At 50.8% G+C, this 14,832-nt stretch overlaps 1 protein-coding gene across 1 annotated transcript in view; it reads left to right on the top strand.

Annotated features, from left to right (window-relative positions):
- The window catches only part of Adnp2 (ADNP homeobox 2), a 29,293-nt gene extending 14,908 nt beyond the window's left edge, over positions 1–14,385 (top strand). The window contains exons 3-4 of the mRNA XM_078029842.1: positions 7,207–7,296; positions 10,552–14,385. Of these exons, the coding sequence (XP_077885968.1) occupies positions 7,207–7,296; positions 10,552–13,824 (3,363 nt within the window). The 3' untranslated portion in view covers positions 13,825–14,385. The remainder of the gene's footprint in view (positions 1–7,206; positions 7,297–10,551) is intronic.
- Positions 14,386–14,832: the final 447 nt, after the last annotated feature.

Raw genomic sequence — 14,832 nt, 5'->3', positions numbered from 1 at the left:
GGTTTGGGTTGAACTTTTCTGCTCCTTTATTTGACTGGCACTTTTTGACTGCATGCTGGATATTATGATCCAGGATTTTGTGATTTCCTTTGGGTATATTTGAGCTTTGTCCTACTTGGCATTGGTTTGAGCCTTTTGAAGCTTGCTCTTAAGCTTGTTGTTAGAATGGGTCCAGCCTAGCTCTTTGCCCACTGCAGAGGCAGTACCTCTGTGGTACCCAGGTTGGTGCCCAGGGCTCCAGCATCCCAGCACTGCGCCACCCTCTCCTTCCTGTTGCTCTTCACTGCTGGTTTCTTCAGAGTCTCCAGGAGACCCTTTTCAGGCTTGTCACACATTAGTATTATTTGTCATCCAGTATTGCAGGATGTCCCTACATAGTAGTAGCTCATGTCTGTTGACTTTCTTGAAATGGTAATTTTTTTTTTTTTTTTTGTGGGGAGAGGGTGCTGGGGATTGAAACCAGGGCCTCATGAATGCCACGCAAGCAAAAACTCATGTGAGAAATGGCAAGAATTTTCAGAGGCAAATGATTAGATGATGAGAGGTCTTCTAACCAGTGTATTAACCCTCTGATATGGATTAACTAGGTAAGTAGTTAGGCAGGGTGTGGCTGGAGGAAGTAGGTCATTGGGGGCATGCTTGAGGGGTTGATATTTTGACTCTGGTGGGTGGAACCCTCTCTCTGTTTTCTGGTAGCCATGTTCTGAGCTGCTTTCCTTCGCTGCACTGTCTGACTATGATGTTCTATTTCACCTCAGGCCAGAGCTATGGAGTTGGCCAACCATGGACTGAACCTCTAAAACAATGAGCGAAAATAAACTTTTCCTCCTCTAAATTGTTCCTGGGAGTTCTTTAGGTCACAGTGACGCAAAACTAAAACAGATTGGTACCAAGAAATGGGGTCTTGCTGTGACTAACCTGATCATGTGGTTCAGAAGCCTTTGCGGGTGGTAGTGGGTATTTTGAAAAGTTTAGAGATGTGAGCTGGAAAAGCTTTAGAATTATAGGCAGAGCTTAGTGAAAGGTTCTGGTGGGAGCTCAGACCAGAATGCTGATGGGATTGTGGACAGCCAAGACTGGGCTCATGTGGTTTCAGAGGAGGAGGGCTCTATTGGGGAATTGGACTAGAGGCCATTTGTGTTATGTTCAGGCCAAGAAGTTGTCTACATTTTGTCTGCGTTTTGAGACTCTGTGAGGCTGAATTTAAAATGTGATGTAGTAACTAATCTGGTGGAGGACATTTCAAGGCAGCACAGCATTGAGGAGGTGACTTTTCGCCAAGTGTACTGGGAGAATCAGGAGTAGAAAGCAAAGTGGAAAGATTTGGAAAACTTGCAGTTTGACCAGAAAAGTGCAGTAAAACTGGAGCTCAGAAAGTCGTAGTCCTTAAAGACATTACTGCCACTAAATGGATAAATACTTTTCTCAGAGACAATAGGAAAGATGACTTGAGGGCATCTCAGGAATTGGCAAGACCACACCCATCTCAGGCTTTAAGGTGTAAAGGTAAAAATTCCTTTGGGAAGAGAATGGTGGGGCATCCTGCATGCACAACAGGGGCCTAGGAAGTTGTTTCACGTCCTCAGCCACCTAGTCCTGCAGAGGCTGCCGTAGCTGTGGTCCCAGGAGGCTTGGCTGCTCCTGGAGATGGAGACAAACCTTGGTGTTGAGCACTGGCATTAGCCGAGATTTCAAAGGAAGGCCTGGGAGGCCAGCACAGTGTTGCAGGGTTGGAGTCCCTGAGGGCTGCCCCTGAGAGGAGTGAGGCATGAAGTGAGTAGGAAGCTGAAGCTGCAGGGGAGACTCCCAAGAATAAGAGATGCCAGTACCATGGGACGTCTGTTTTTGAGGAAAGCTACAGGAACGAGCCAGGAGAGGCTGTGTGGGCTGTACCCAGCAAGGCTTTAGGAGTGGAGCTACACAAAGTTCTTTGGAGAGAACTTCACAGTGCCTGGGGCCCCAGATGCTGGACAGGGAGCTAGCAGGACTTGTTTGGATTTCAGTCTTACTTTGGTCCTATCTCTTTTTATTCCTCTGATTCTCCTTTGTGGAATGGAAATGTTTACTCTGTGCCATTTTATATTGGATGTACGTGACTTGCTTTTGATCTTTAGGGGAGAATGTCCATAAATTTGTCTTGAGTTTCAGATGAGAATTTGGTCGTGGACTTTGGGCAATGCTGAAACTGTTGAGACTGGTTACTCTTGGAAACAGACTGAATGTATTGTGAGATGGGCATGAGCTTTCGGGGTAAGGGGCAGAATGTTAGGGTTTCAATATGAGTATCTCCCTAAACTCATGTGAGACAAAGCTAGCATTCTCAGACATGAAATGATTAGATTATGGGCGTTGTGGCCTCATCAGTGGATTAATCCTCTGATATGGATTAACCAGGGGGTAACTGTAGGTGGGTGGGCTGTGGCTGGAGGAGTAGATCCCTGGGAGTGTGCCTGTGGGGTTTGCGTTTTTTTGTCCCTGGTGGGCGGAGCCCTCTCTGCTTTCCTGGTGGTCATGTCCTAAGCTGCTTACCTTCCCTGCACCCTCTGTCACGATGTTCTGTTTCACCTCAGGCCAGAGCTATGGAGTGGGCCAACCATGGGCTGAACTCTAAAACCTCGAGCCAAAATAAACTTCTGCTCCTCAAAATTGTTCCTGTCAGGTCTTTTGGTCACAGCGATATAGAGCTGACAAAAACACAAGTCTTCCACCTCCAGGACACCATCACCACCCCAAAACAGTGAGACTCTGTTTTGTGTAAGGCCATGATGATTTCATGATGGCTCTGGGTGCCTCTGCATCCCTGGCTTGGCTATTGGTTTCTGGTGCTGTAGCAGTTTTTCATTTAATTCAGAGAATGCCTTCTATTTCTGGTTTAAACACTGGTGATGACTTGTCTTTTCCTTATTATTTCTGAGTTGACTTGATTTGTGTACCTCAGAGCAGTTGAAGCAGTTGTATTAAGTATCATTCTCTGATTCAACTCCTTGTTTTAATATTTTTTAAAAGCAACCTTTGATTATAAAAACAGCACTATAGACTGACCACTATACAGCAGAGGTGGTCATTTCCCTAGAAAGAGAAACTGGGAATACCACATCCATGCTCACGCGTAGGGGCTTGGCACGCTGACCATGTCCTAAGCTGATCGCTGGTCTCCGGTGTAGAGAGCCTCCTGGAGAGGTAGCAAGGGCTCATCTTTCTGAGGGGTTACTTTCTCATAGTAAGTAATTTGTAACTTTTCATATTCATGGAATTTCTTTCTTCAGGTTTTTTGAGCTTTGCTGTGGCTTTCCCATGATTGAGTGTGTTCTGGTTCTCCACAGCCATGGGTCTGTTTTTTAGCTGTGCTGGGGCTGGAGTCCAGGGCCTCATACCACTAGGCAAGCACTCCACCACTGAGATGCACCCTACTCCCATTGGGTATTGCCTCAACCACTGTAACATGCCTTAGGGTTGCACCCCGACACCCTCTCCTCTAAGTACCTGTCTCGGTGCCTTAGATCCTAATCTCTGCTCTCCTTGGACTACTCCTTGGAAGTTTGCATTTTTACATGTATGAACTGTTGCTCCAGAGGTAAAATGGGTGGGTGTGCGGGGTGTTCCGTACAGCACTGTTTTCACTTGCTCTGGGATGTGTCCAGGGCAAAAGGTTCTTCGTTTCAACTCAGTGAAACAGAAAGTGTCATGAGCCTTGTGAACTGCTAGAGAGCTTGTGAAATGCTTCACATGTGCCTCCTCCCTTGGTGACTGGTGTTCACTCTTGGAAACTCCCATTTGAAACCCTCTCTGTGCTCCAACTGCCCTGCCCTGCCTTCCTGCTTGGTCCTGCTCAGGTCAGATCAGTCTGCTGAGTTCCCCTTCCCTGCTTCCTGATTTCCATGAAATCATCTAAATCAGCTTTGTCAACAATGAAACTGAGGTTGAAGTCTCTCTTAGAGTCCAGCAGTGAACATGTGAGGGTTGAATTGATGCTGTGGGTTCCCAGCTCTTTTTTTTTTATTGCTGTGCTAGGGATGGAACCCAGAACCTTGCACATACTAGGCGAGTGTTCTGCCACTGGGCCGCACTCCAGCCCTCCCAGCCTGTTTGCACCCTGTCAGCCTCAGGTGTGTCTGCCATCCTTCCCCACCTTTTATAGTCGTCCTGGTTCACATGCCATTCCCGTCTCCTCTCCCTCTCCAGGTCCAGCCCCAGGTCCACCCTGCTCCCTGGAGGCCCTGTCAGTGTTTCTTAGGTAGCTGCCTCTTAGCTCGTTTTCCCAGCCAGCGGTGAGGTTTCTCTCCCTCACACCCTTGTCTGCACTTTCTCACTAGAACAAGTAGCTTTTTTTTTTTTTTTTTTTAGTTTTAGACTGAACCCAGGGATGCTCAACCACTGAACCACATCCCTAGCCCGTTTTATATTTTTTTAAAAATTTGAGACAGAGTCTTACTAATTCGGGTAGGGCCTTGTTAGGTTGCTGAGGCTGGCCTCAAACTTATGATCCTCTTGCATTAGCCTCTTGAGTTACTGGGATTACAGGCAGGTACCACTGTGCCTGGCTGGGGCAAGTAACTTTTTGAGTGAAAAATAACTTCATCCATCTGAGAAAAAAACTGCATGTCTTAGTTCTTGTTGAAATGTCCATCCTGAAAGGTGCTTGAAAGGTAAGATGAAAAAATGCTTGCTTTTGTTCTCTGTGACAGAGAAACTGGCCAGTACTGGCAGTGTGCAGTTTATAGATGACTACTAGAGGCTGGGATTGAGGCTCAGTGGCAGAGCACTTGCCTAGCATTAGGAGGCACTGGGTTCAATCCTAGCGCCATGTAAAAAAGTTAACAAAGTAATCAAAAAAATAATGCAGGCTGGGGTTATAGCTTAGTGACAGAGGGCTTGCCTAGCATGTGTTAGGCGTTGGGTTTGATCCTTAGAACCATATGAAATAAACAAATAAAAATAAAGGCATGCTGTCTATCTACAACTACAAAAAAAAAAAAAGCAAGCTATAAATTAAAAAAAAAAAAAGATTAAACATATAAAATCGTTCAGAGGGAATGAGCCAGCCCGGCTTAGTCTTATGGGGTTAATATACCAGAAAATTGGCCAGGACTCCAGGCTATGCAGTTAAGGTAGCACACCTGAAGACAGAGGCTGGGAAGCTAGTATAGTTCAGAGGCTGTGGTCAGCGGAGATACCAAGAAGTCCTAGCAAAGAGTCAAGGTCACTAAAATCAAACCCTCAGACAGGGCAATAGTCTTTCCTGTTACAAAAATCACACTGGGAGCTCTTGAGACGTCCCAGATGGGAGGAGCAAAGGTGTCCACAGAACGGCCACTGAGGAGACCTTCCCTTCTCTCTTGTTTTTATATCAGGGATTGGACGCAGGGGCGCTTTACCACTGAGCCACATCCAGCCCTTTGTAATTTTTTGAGACCAGGTCTAGCTAAATTGCTTAGGGCCTCTGTGCCAAGTTGCTGAGGCTGGCCGTGAACTTGGGATCCCCTTGCCTCAGCCTCCTGAGTTGCTGGGATCACAGGTGTGGCCCTGGTGCCCTGCCTGCAGATACCTGTACTTCCTGAGTAAAAATCTCATCTTAGGTGGAAACATAAGGTGGTGAGGAGGAGTGAGGAGGCCCCACTAAACCTCACCTCTGCCTGGGATGGCATTAGGAGACCGGTCCTTGCCTGCCCCTCTGAGGCCATCAGAGCTGGGCACCTTTGTTCTCTGAGCTGGCTAAGGTCTCTGTCCCCACGGACTGCGTCCCTCACACTCGAGCATGGGAGTGGAGAGTCTCGTTCCTGTCCGGGTGGTGCTTTGTGTCTGAGTCTTCTGTGGGAGGGAGGCCTGGAGGAGGTTGTGGTGGTAAAGCGTGGGAGCTCTTCTTCTTGGAAGTGCTGCTGTTTCTTTGTGCTACTCGCAGAGCTGCATTTGCTGTGGAACCCTTTCCTGGGCTTGGCTCTGTTGATACTAACATGGTGTTTAGTCAGCTTTTTCATCTTCGTGACTGTGAGACCTACAAGACAGCTTTGAGGAGGAAACGTTTATGTGGTGCTTAGGGTTTCAGAGGTCTCAGTCCATAGATGGCCAGTTCCATTGCTCTGTGCCTGAGGTGAGGGAGAAAGTCATGGTGGAAGGACATAGCAGTCAAAGCAGAGAGAGCTCCACTCACCAGGGACAAAATTAAACCCAGTGACTTTCCCCTAGGGACAGCCTCCTCCCACCGCATCCCACCTGCCTAATCCCTGTGGGTGGACGAGTGCATTTGTTAGCCTGAGGCTCTCCCACCATGGCCCACCTGCCTAACCCCTGGGGGTGGACGAGGGTACTGGTTAGGCTGAGGCTCTCCCACCATGGCCCACCTGCCTAACCCCTGGGGGTGGACGAGGGTGCTGGGTAGGCTGAGGCTCTCCCACCATGGCCCACCTGCCTAACCCCTGTGGGTGGACGAGGGTACTGGGTAGGCTGAGGCTCTCCCACCATGGCCCACCTGCCTAACCCCTGGGGGTGGACGAGGGTGCTGGGTAGGCTGAGGCTCTCCCACCATGGCCCACCTGCCTAACCCCTGGGGGTGGACGAGGGTACTGGTTAGGCTGAGGCTCTCCTACCATGGCTTACCTGCCTAACCCCTGTGGCTGGATGAGGGTACTGGGTAGGCTGAGGCTCTCCCACCATGGCTTACCTGCCTAACCCCTGTGGCTGGACGAGGGTACTGGGTAGGCTGAGGCTCTCCCACCATGGCCCACCTGCCTAACCCCTGGGGGTGGACGAGGGTGCTGGGTAGGCTGAGGCTCTCCCACCATGGCCCACCTGCCTAACCCCTGGGGGTGGACGAGGGTGCTGGGTAGGCTGAGGCTCTCCCACCATGGCTTACCTGCCTAACCCCTGGGGGTGGACGAGGGTGCTGGGTAGGCTGAGGCTCTCCTAACCTACCCTTTCACCTCTAAGCTTCCTTGCACGGCCTCACACATGAGCTTTGGGGACACCTCATACCTGAACATAGCACAAGGTGTAGATGCTTATTTGTTAGGAGGCCTCATCTGTTTCTTCTGTAATTCTGCTTGATCACTCCAGCCTTTTCAGCGATCGTCCTCAGTGGTGCCCAGAGAGACTTTTGTGTCTTTTTACCCAGGTAGATTTTAGGCACCAAGTAATGTCATCGGATCCTAGTCAGTATTTCTTTATCTTCTGACTTTGTATAATGATCTTTTTTTCTACATTTTTTTGAAGGACCTTAAAGGCTTTGATCCAGGAGAGAAGTTCTTCTATAACACATCATGGGGAGATGTTTCTCTCTGGGAACCTTCTGGAAAGAAAGTGGTATGTATTTTTGTGTTTAGTTTTCACTAGGGGTAAGTGTGGATTAATCTGAGGAACTCCTCAGGTGTCTGGAGCCTGGTGGGTGAGTGGGAGTGGGCGCAGGGATTCGGTTCAGTGTGATCCTGAAGAACTGCTGAAGCCACTGGACCTTTGACTTGATAACTGTCCTGCGTTAAACGTGCTATTAGGTGTGAGCCTTGCAGAGCTAGTGGCTTTTCAGGGCTGTGTGTGCATACTGGCTCATGCTGTTGTGGCAGAGTTGCATGTGGCTGTTGCCAGTGGTGTAACTGTTGTTAAGGCCTTAGCCATGCTGGTGTGACAGCCTGTGTGCAGCGGGTCATAGGAGAGTGCAGCACATAGAACTGTGCTGTGGATGGCCCTTAACAGAGATACTCACCACTGTGAGAGTGTGTCCTCAAGTGACTGGAGGGGTGACGGTGAGAACACTCCAGGGTGGACTTACCAAGACTGCGGGTGGCGCACTGCACAGCCAGGCCATAGGCCTCACACACATTACTCAGCACCGTGGGCAGCTGCACATCTGAACATGCCTACACGTAGGAAAGGAAGAGTGAAAACATAGCAGGTAAAGGTCAGCAAGAGGAATCCTGTATGTGGATGGCACTTACTACACACAGAGCTACAGGACTGGGAGCTGTGACAGCCGGGCCTTTGTGAACGCGGAACCCACACATGTGAAGAAATGCTTTCTTTCCTCAGTGATAAATCAGCCTAGCTTATTGTAATGTTTCCGTGCATAGACCTATACGTGTAGGCATGTTCAGATGTGCAGAGACAGCCTCTATGCATGCCTGCAGGTTGAGGTCTGTGGTCTGGGTGTGATGGGCTGCCCTCCACAGGCTTGAGTAAGTAAACCCGTGGATGCTCTCACATCCTGGTTCCAGAAACTAAAGTAAAAATGTAGACCACTGGATCAGGGAACAAGTCTAGTGGTTGGAAACCTCAGACCTTCACACTGAAATGTGCAGCATGTGGCTGATTCCTCTCGCTGAGGGGCTCTGTGAAAAGTGCACCCTTTGTTGACATGTCTATCAGTGTCAAATGGAGCCTGACATGCTTCACTCGGCTGGTCCCTGTCCAGTTCCTGTCATGCTGGCCTTGGGGATTTTGGAGGGAAAAACTCCTGTCATTATTTACTGTGTTATGAAAATTTCTTCAGGGATGTTTCTTTTGTCTACCCACGTTCAAGTCCCTCCTTGACAGGACACTCTACTCCCTAACCTTGTTTTGAAGGTCTTGACATCATGAATCTCAGGCCTCACTGATTTTTCTCATCTGAATTCTTAAAAATATCCCACAGTGTTACATGCGATGTGTGTAATTTCATGCTTTTCATCAGGAAACATCTTTGAATTCCTGCTGCAGAGCAGGTGACAAGCTTTGCAGTACCTGCTCCGAAGATGTAGAAGTTAGGGGTTCCTTTGCCCCAGGAGTGTATGTTTGTGGAGTGAACAGGGCCTTGGCGTTAACAGACACTGCTCTCAGGATGGAAGGGCTTGGGGCCCCTGTGGCAGTGTGGTGCTTGCTGGTCTACCATTGCATCTGCAGGTGGCCTCCTTCAGTCAGGCTCAGGGGATAGGACTTAGGGACAGAGACCAGACAGTGTTACAGCAGGAGAGTGGTTTGTGAGGTGCACCATGTGGGCTTAGGTCAGAGCCCTGAGGTTCAGCTTAGGATTGTGGGCTCTTGAGGAGGCTTCCCTAGGTGTGGTGCAGTGGTGGCTCAGCATCCCTTTCAGCAGCCTCCTTTGCAACCTGGTGTCCAGCTTGTGTGTGTTTCCCCCTCCCGTGGGGAGGCTTCCGTGGACACATGCTTGCCTTTCCCAGGGTGGTGCCTTGGGGTGTGCTGGCTAGGCTGTGTGGCCATGCCATTCCCCCCCATGAGCAGTGCATGTTGCTGTGGTCTTCAAGTGGGTGTGTGGATGCCACCTTTGGGTGCCACCTTTGCTTGGGGTCTGCATCTTGCCCACTGCTGAGGACCTGGAGCTTCTTGCCTTACATCCTTTGGCATCACTAGCCCTCTTTGGAAAGGGTTCAGATCCATGGCCATTGTTAGAATATCAGGTCACTTGTCTTCTCAGGAGGTTTGGCCTTGAGGCCTGTGTTCTCTGTTGGGTGGCTCCCAAGTCCGCATCTACCTGTGGCGCTCCCTTGCAGTTCTCAACAGCAGCTTCCGAGAAGCAGAAGCTTGCTGTCTCCATGAAGCTCAGCTCTCCGCCCTTTTCTTTGGCAGTTCTTGTCTGTGGCATCGCATTCTAGAAAGTTTCCTCCCCTGCTCGATTCCAGCAGATGCTGGTGTGCATGTACTGTCCACTTCCACTGGTTCTCTTGTTGAGCATTGTTTTTCATTGAATGTATAGATTCTCAATACTGCATTTTATTTAGTAAAAGTTGGGCCATTTTTAATGAACTACTAATAAATCTAGAATAATACTTACACAGTGTTGTACCTTGTACCAGCCCCAGTGGTACAAGGTTTGAGGCTAGCCTGAGCACCTTGGTGAGACCCTGTCTCTAAATTTTTAAAAAGGGATGTGTGCATTAGGCAGTTGGTCGCTCTTCACCATTCTCAGACTGTTATCAGGCACTTGCTTGTGCTGAGCAACATCTGCTGGCTGTTACCATCTCGAGCAGTGGGGAAGTTAGAGACAGTAACGATGGGCCTCACAGGTTGGAAGCCAGGTCAATTGTAGGTGAATTCCGTTTTAGAATCGGGAGTAAAAATGACATAACTAAGAGATGAGGAGGTAGGGAAGAAAACAACTTCCTCTTACAGAAAATTTTTATTGCAGTTCAATTCAAAATACAAGATTAAGTGCTGGGATTTGTGGTTTCACAACATGGCTTAGACGGGTCAGCAAGCTGTGGGTTTGGGGCCAGATTTCTGGGTTTCTGGGTTTGACAGGCTAAAAATATTTGTTAGGCTCTTATGTGTTTTTTTTTTTTTGTTTTTTTTTTTTTTTAAGGCATACTGTTTGGAATGTGTGAAAGTCATGTGAAATTGGAGTTGGTTCTATAAGTAAAGTTGCACTGGGACATAGCAGTTGTGCCCAAGCCTTAACGGGGCAGTGCAGCGTCACTGTTCTCTTGTGGAGAATCCCCCTACCCTGGTCCTGGAGCAAGCGTTGCTGCTCAGGGTGGGTGGAGTGGGTGATGGTGTCTGGGCACAGTGCACTGTGGGAGGACCCCCAGCAGCTTTCTTTATCTGCCTAAGACTGTTCTTTTATTTTGACAGAGATACCGAACAAAACCATACTGTTGTAGCCTTTGCAGATACTCGACAAAGGTGCTTGCTTCCCTCAAAAACCATTTACATCGTCACCACGAAGATGAGGCTGACCAGGAGCTGGTGATCCCGTGCCCCAACTGCACCTTTGCCTCTCAGCCCAAGGTGGTAGGCAAGCACTTCAGGATGTTCCACGCCCCTGTTCGCAAAGTGCAGAACTACACAGTGAACATCTTAGGCGAGACTAAGTCGTCTAGAAGTGATGTGATTAGTTTCACATGTTTAAAATGTAACTTTTCGAACACCTTGTACTACAGCATGAAGAAGCACGTTCTGGTGGCTCATTTTCACTACTTAATCAACTCTTACTTTGGCCTGAGAACTGAGGAGGTGGGGGACCAACAGAAAGCAAGTGATACTGCTTCTGTGGACAGGACCCCGTCATCCGACCGGTACTACTGTAAGAAGTGCAGTGCCAATGCCAGCAGCCAGGACGCCCTGATGTACCACATCCTGACGTCTGATGTGCACAGGGACTTGGAGAACAAGCTGAGGTCGGTGATTTCAGAGCACATTAAGAGGACTGGGCTCTTGAAGCAGATGCACATTGCCCCAAAGCCAGCCGCCCGTTTGGCCATACCACCGAGCAGCGGCGCCCCTGGCATCCCGGCACCGCCATCTTGCTTTCGTCTCACCCTGCCACAGAATGGCCAAAGCCCGGCTGTGGTGCAGCCAGTGACTGTGGCCCCAGGCTCTGCTGGGGGTCTGACCCACTCCCCACCTGCGGTGGCCCAGCCCCACGTGACCCTGGTCTCCAGCCCTCTGCCTGTGTGCCAGAGTGGCCTCTCCCTGCAGCCCTCCACCCCCCAGCCTGTCCTCCTGTCTCACGGGGTACCGCTCAGCCAGCCTGTGAACCCCCCTGTGTTGCCCCTCACCCAGCCTGTGGGGCCCATAAGTAAGTCTGTTGGAAAGAGTGTCCTCCCTATGAGTCAGGCTGTCCGCCCTGGCGTCTTGCCCCTCTCCCAGCCTGTGGGGTCTGTAAGCCGACCTGTTGGGCCTGGTGTCCTGCCTGCCAGACCCTCTGTCACCCCCGGGGTTCTGCAGGCTGTCTCACCAGGAGTGATTTCTGTGGGTCAAGCAGCCCCATCGGGGGTCCTTCCTGCAGGCCAGATGACCCCTGCAGGGGTAATCCCTGGACAGACAGCAACTTCTGGGGTTCTCCCCACTGGCCAGGTGGCCCAGTCAGGGGCTCTCCCTGTTGGGCAGACAGCTCCATCTCGGGTTCTTCCCCCTGGTCCGACAGTGCCCTTGAGGGTTCTCCCTGCAGGCCAGGTGGTCCCATCTGGGCTTCTCTCTGCCAACCAGCCTGTCTCCACAGGAGTCGTCCCTGTGAACCAGGGTGTGAGTTCTGGTGTGCTGCAGCTTAGCCAGCCGGTCACCACGGGGGTCCTTCCCGTGGGCCCACCTGCAAGGCCTGGAGTGCTGCAGCTCAGTCCCTCAGTCAGCACTGGCGTCCTGCCTGTGAGCCCCCCAGCCAGGGCAGGGGCTTCGCAGAGCACTACCTTCCTCACATCAGGCTCTATTCTCAGGCAGCTCATCCCCACGGGGAAGCAGGTAAATGGGATCCCCACCTACACCCTGGCTCCAGTGTCTGTCACCCTGCCTGTGCCCGCCGGCGGAAGCATGGCAACTGTTACTCCACCGCAGGTGCCTGTCCAGCTTTTGCCCTCAGGCACAGGTGCGCACATGGCCAGTTCCCTTCCCAGCCTGCCCTCCCCACAAGTGCTGGTGAGCGCTGCCCCGAGCGTGTTTGTTCAGGCTACTCCTGCACCGGCAGATGCCAACCAGGTGCTGAGACAGGCCAAGCAGTGGAAAACCTGCCGGGTGTGCAATGAGCTCTTCCCGTCCAATGTGTACCAGGTGCACATGGAGGTGGCTCACAAGCACAGCGAATCCAAGCTCTGCCGGGTGTGCAATGAGCTTTTCCCATCCAACGTCTACCAGGTGCATGTGGAGGTAGCTCACAAGCACAGTGAGGTCAAGGTGGGCGAGAAACTGGAGCCCGAGAAGCTGGCCGCGTGTGCACCCTTCCTGAAGTGGATGCGGGAGAGGGCTGTGCGGTGCCTGTCCTGCAAATGCGCCATCTCAGAGGAGGAGCTTATGCGCCACCTGCTCATGCATGGCCTGGGCTGCTTGTTCTGCCCCTGCACCTTCCATGACATCCGGGGCCTCCTGGAGCACAGCAGGACTAAGCACCTGGGCAAGAAGAAGCTGCCCCTGGACTATAGCAACAGGGGCTTCCAGCTGGACCTCGATGCCAACGGCAATCTGCTGTTCCCTCATCTCGACTTCAGCACCATACTGCCGCGGGAGAAGCTGGGGGAGCGGGAAGTCTACCTGGCCATCCTTGCCGGGATACACTCCAAATCCCTGGTACCTGTGTATGTTAAGGTGAGGCCTCAGCCTGAGGCTCTGCCCAGGGCCCCCAGCAGACAGAAGCTGACCTGTCCCTTCTGCTTTGGTACCTTCCTGACGGCTGAGGCCTATGAGCTCCACCTCAAGGAGAGGCACCACGTGATGCCGACGGTCCACACGATGCTCAGGTCTCCAGCTTTCAAGTGCATCCATTGCTGCGGGGTCTACACTGGAAACATGACCCTAGCAGCCATCGCCGTCCATTTGCTGCGCTGCAGAAGTGCTCCCAAGGACAGCAGCTCAGGCCTGCAGATCCAGCCAGGTTTTATTGAGAGCAGTGAGCTGCTGTTAGTCAATGGGGAAGTGATTCCTGATTCTACTTTTCCTGTGAAGAGGAAGTTGCCAGATGGCCATGTAGGGGTAGAAGACCAGCGGGAGCTGGAGGAGCCATTGCTTGTCCTAAACACCGATGTAGCCCCAAGCCCAGAGAAAGGGACAAGTGTCGTGCCTTTGAAGAGACAGAGGAATGAAGGCAGGACAGAGGGGCCCACGGCTGGTGATGACATGCTCCAGGTCTTGGTGTTAGACCCTAAGAAATATGAAGGCCGTTCTTACGAGGACAAAAAGCAGTTTCTTAGAGATTATTTCCATAAGAGACCCTATCCTAGCAGAAAAGAAATAGAATTGCTGTCCTCACTCTTATGGGTGTGGAAGATCGACGTGGCTTCATTTTTTGGGAAAAGGAGATATATTTGCATGAAAGCAATAAAAAACCACAAGCCCTCTGTGCTTCTAGGTTTTGATATGTCTGAACTTAAAAATGTTAAGCACAGGTTGAACTTTGAATATGAACCACAGAATTCATAGACAGTGAGCCTCAGTCCCAGGCTGTGGTTCCCACTGGGCCTAGACTGCCCTGCTGAGTCCCTGAGTCCTGCCTGCTGCTCTTCAGCTGTTCCAGGTGCTCCGAGAGACTTTGGCTGAGGAGGAGGATGGTTCTTAGATTGGTTGTTTCCTGCAGTTGGGTTCTAACACTTACTCTCAGTTTTCTTCTGTCATGTAAATTAAATCTTTTGGCATTCATGCACGTCTTGTTTTCCCAGTAGCTCAATACTGAATGAACTGAAACCTGCAAGTACTTGTTTTTTAATTTTAGGAAATGCCAGCTTGTTGGAGAGTACTTGATCAATTGGAGATGCCTATAGACCTGCAAAGTGACGGACACAGGGTTGTGTTGGAGGAGCGCACCCTATGATGTGCGTGGCTCCCTGCGGACACCCTGCCAGTTCTTCTTCGGAAGCTGCTTGCTTATGAGATTATAATTTTGATTTGACACTTTTTCATGTTTGTCTTGATGGCTGTTTCTTTTTTAAGTTATAACTCATAGAAAACCAAATGTTTTCATTTATTAAAAATACCTGAGTCTAAGGTCTGGTGTGCAGCTCATCATAGAGCTTCTATTTGTAAAGTCATCGTGGGGCAGAAGTGTTTTCCAGTCTAGACTTTGCCTTTCCCTGTGGTGGCAGGCCGTTCCTCACTCACAGGGAGGACAGCAGCTACTTAGTGCCTTTAGAGTGACAGAACACCCAGCACGCCGCTCCAGCCTGAGCTGCTCCGGGCTGGAAGGGCCATGTGCCCGCCCAAGCCAGCAGACCAGAGCTTGTCTTTGTGGTTGGGGTAACGAGAGTTGGGCTCACCCGAGTGGGGAGCCTGGGCTATGCTCTGGCCTGATTTTGCAGGCAAGTGGGACAGGTGATTGCTAAAGTCTCCACGTGTCACGTGTTGGGGTGGGTAGCCCGTATTTCCATGGCGATGTGAAGTAGCACAGAGTCCAGGACGAATGCTGCACTCCCCGCAGGGCCGTGAGTGGTGCTG

This window comes from Ictidomys tridecemlineatus, chromosome 13 (assembly GCF_052094955.1).
Source record: "Ictidomys tridecemlineatus isolate mIctTri1 chromosome 13, mIctTri1.hap1, whole genome shotgun sequence".
NCBI classification, from domain to species: Eukaryota; Metazoa; Chordata; class Mammalia; order Rodentia; family Sciuridae; genus Ictidomys; species Ictidomys tridecemlineatus.
This window is presented reverse-complemented; position numbering and strand designations above follow the sequence as displayed.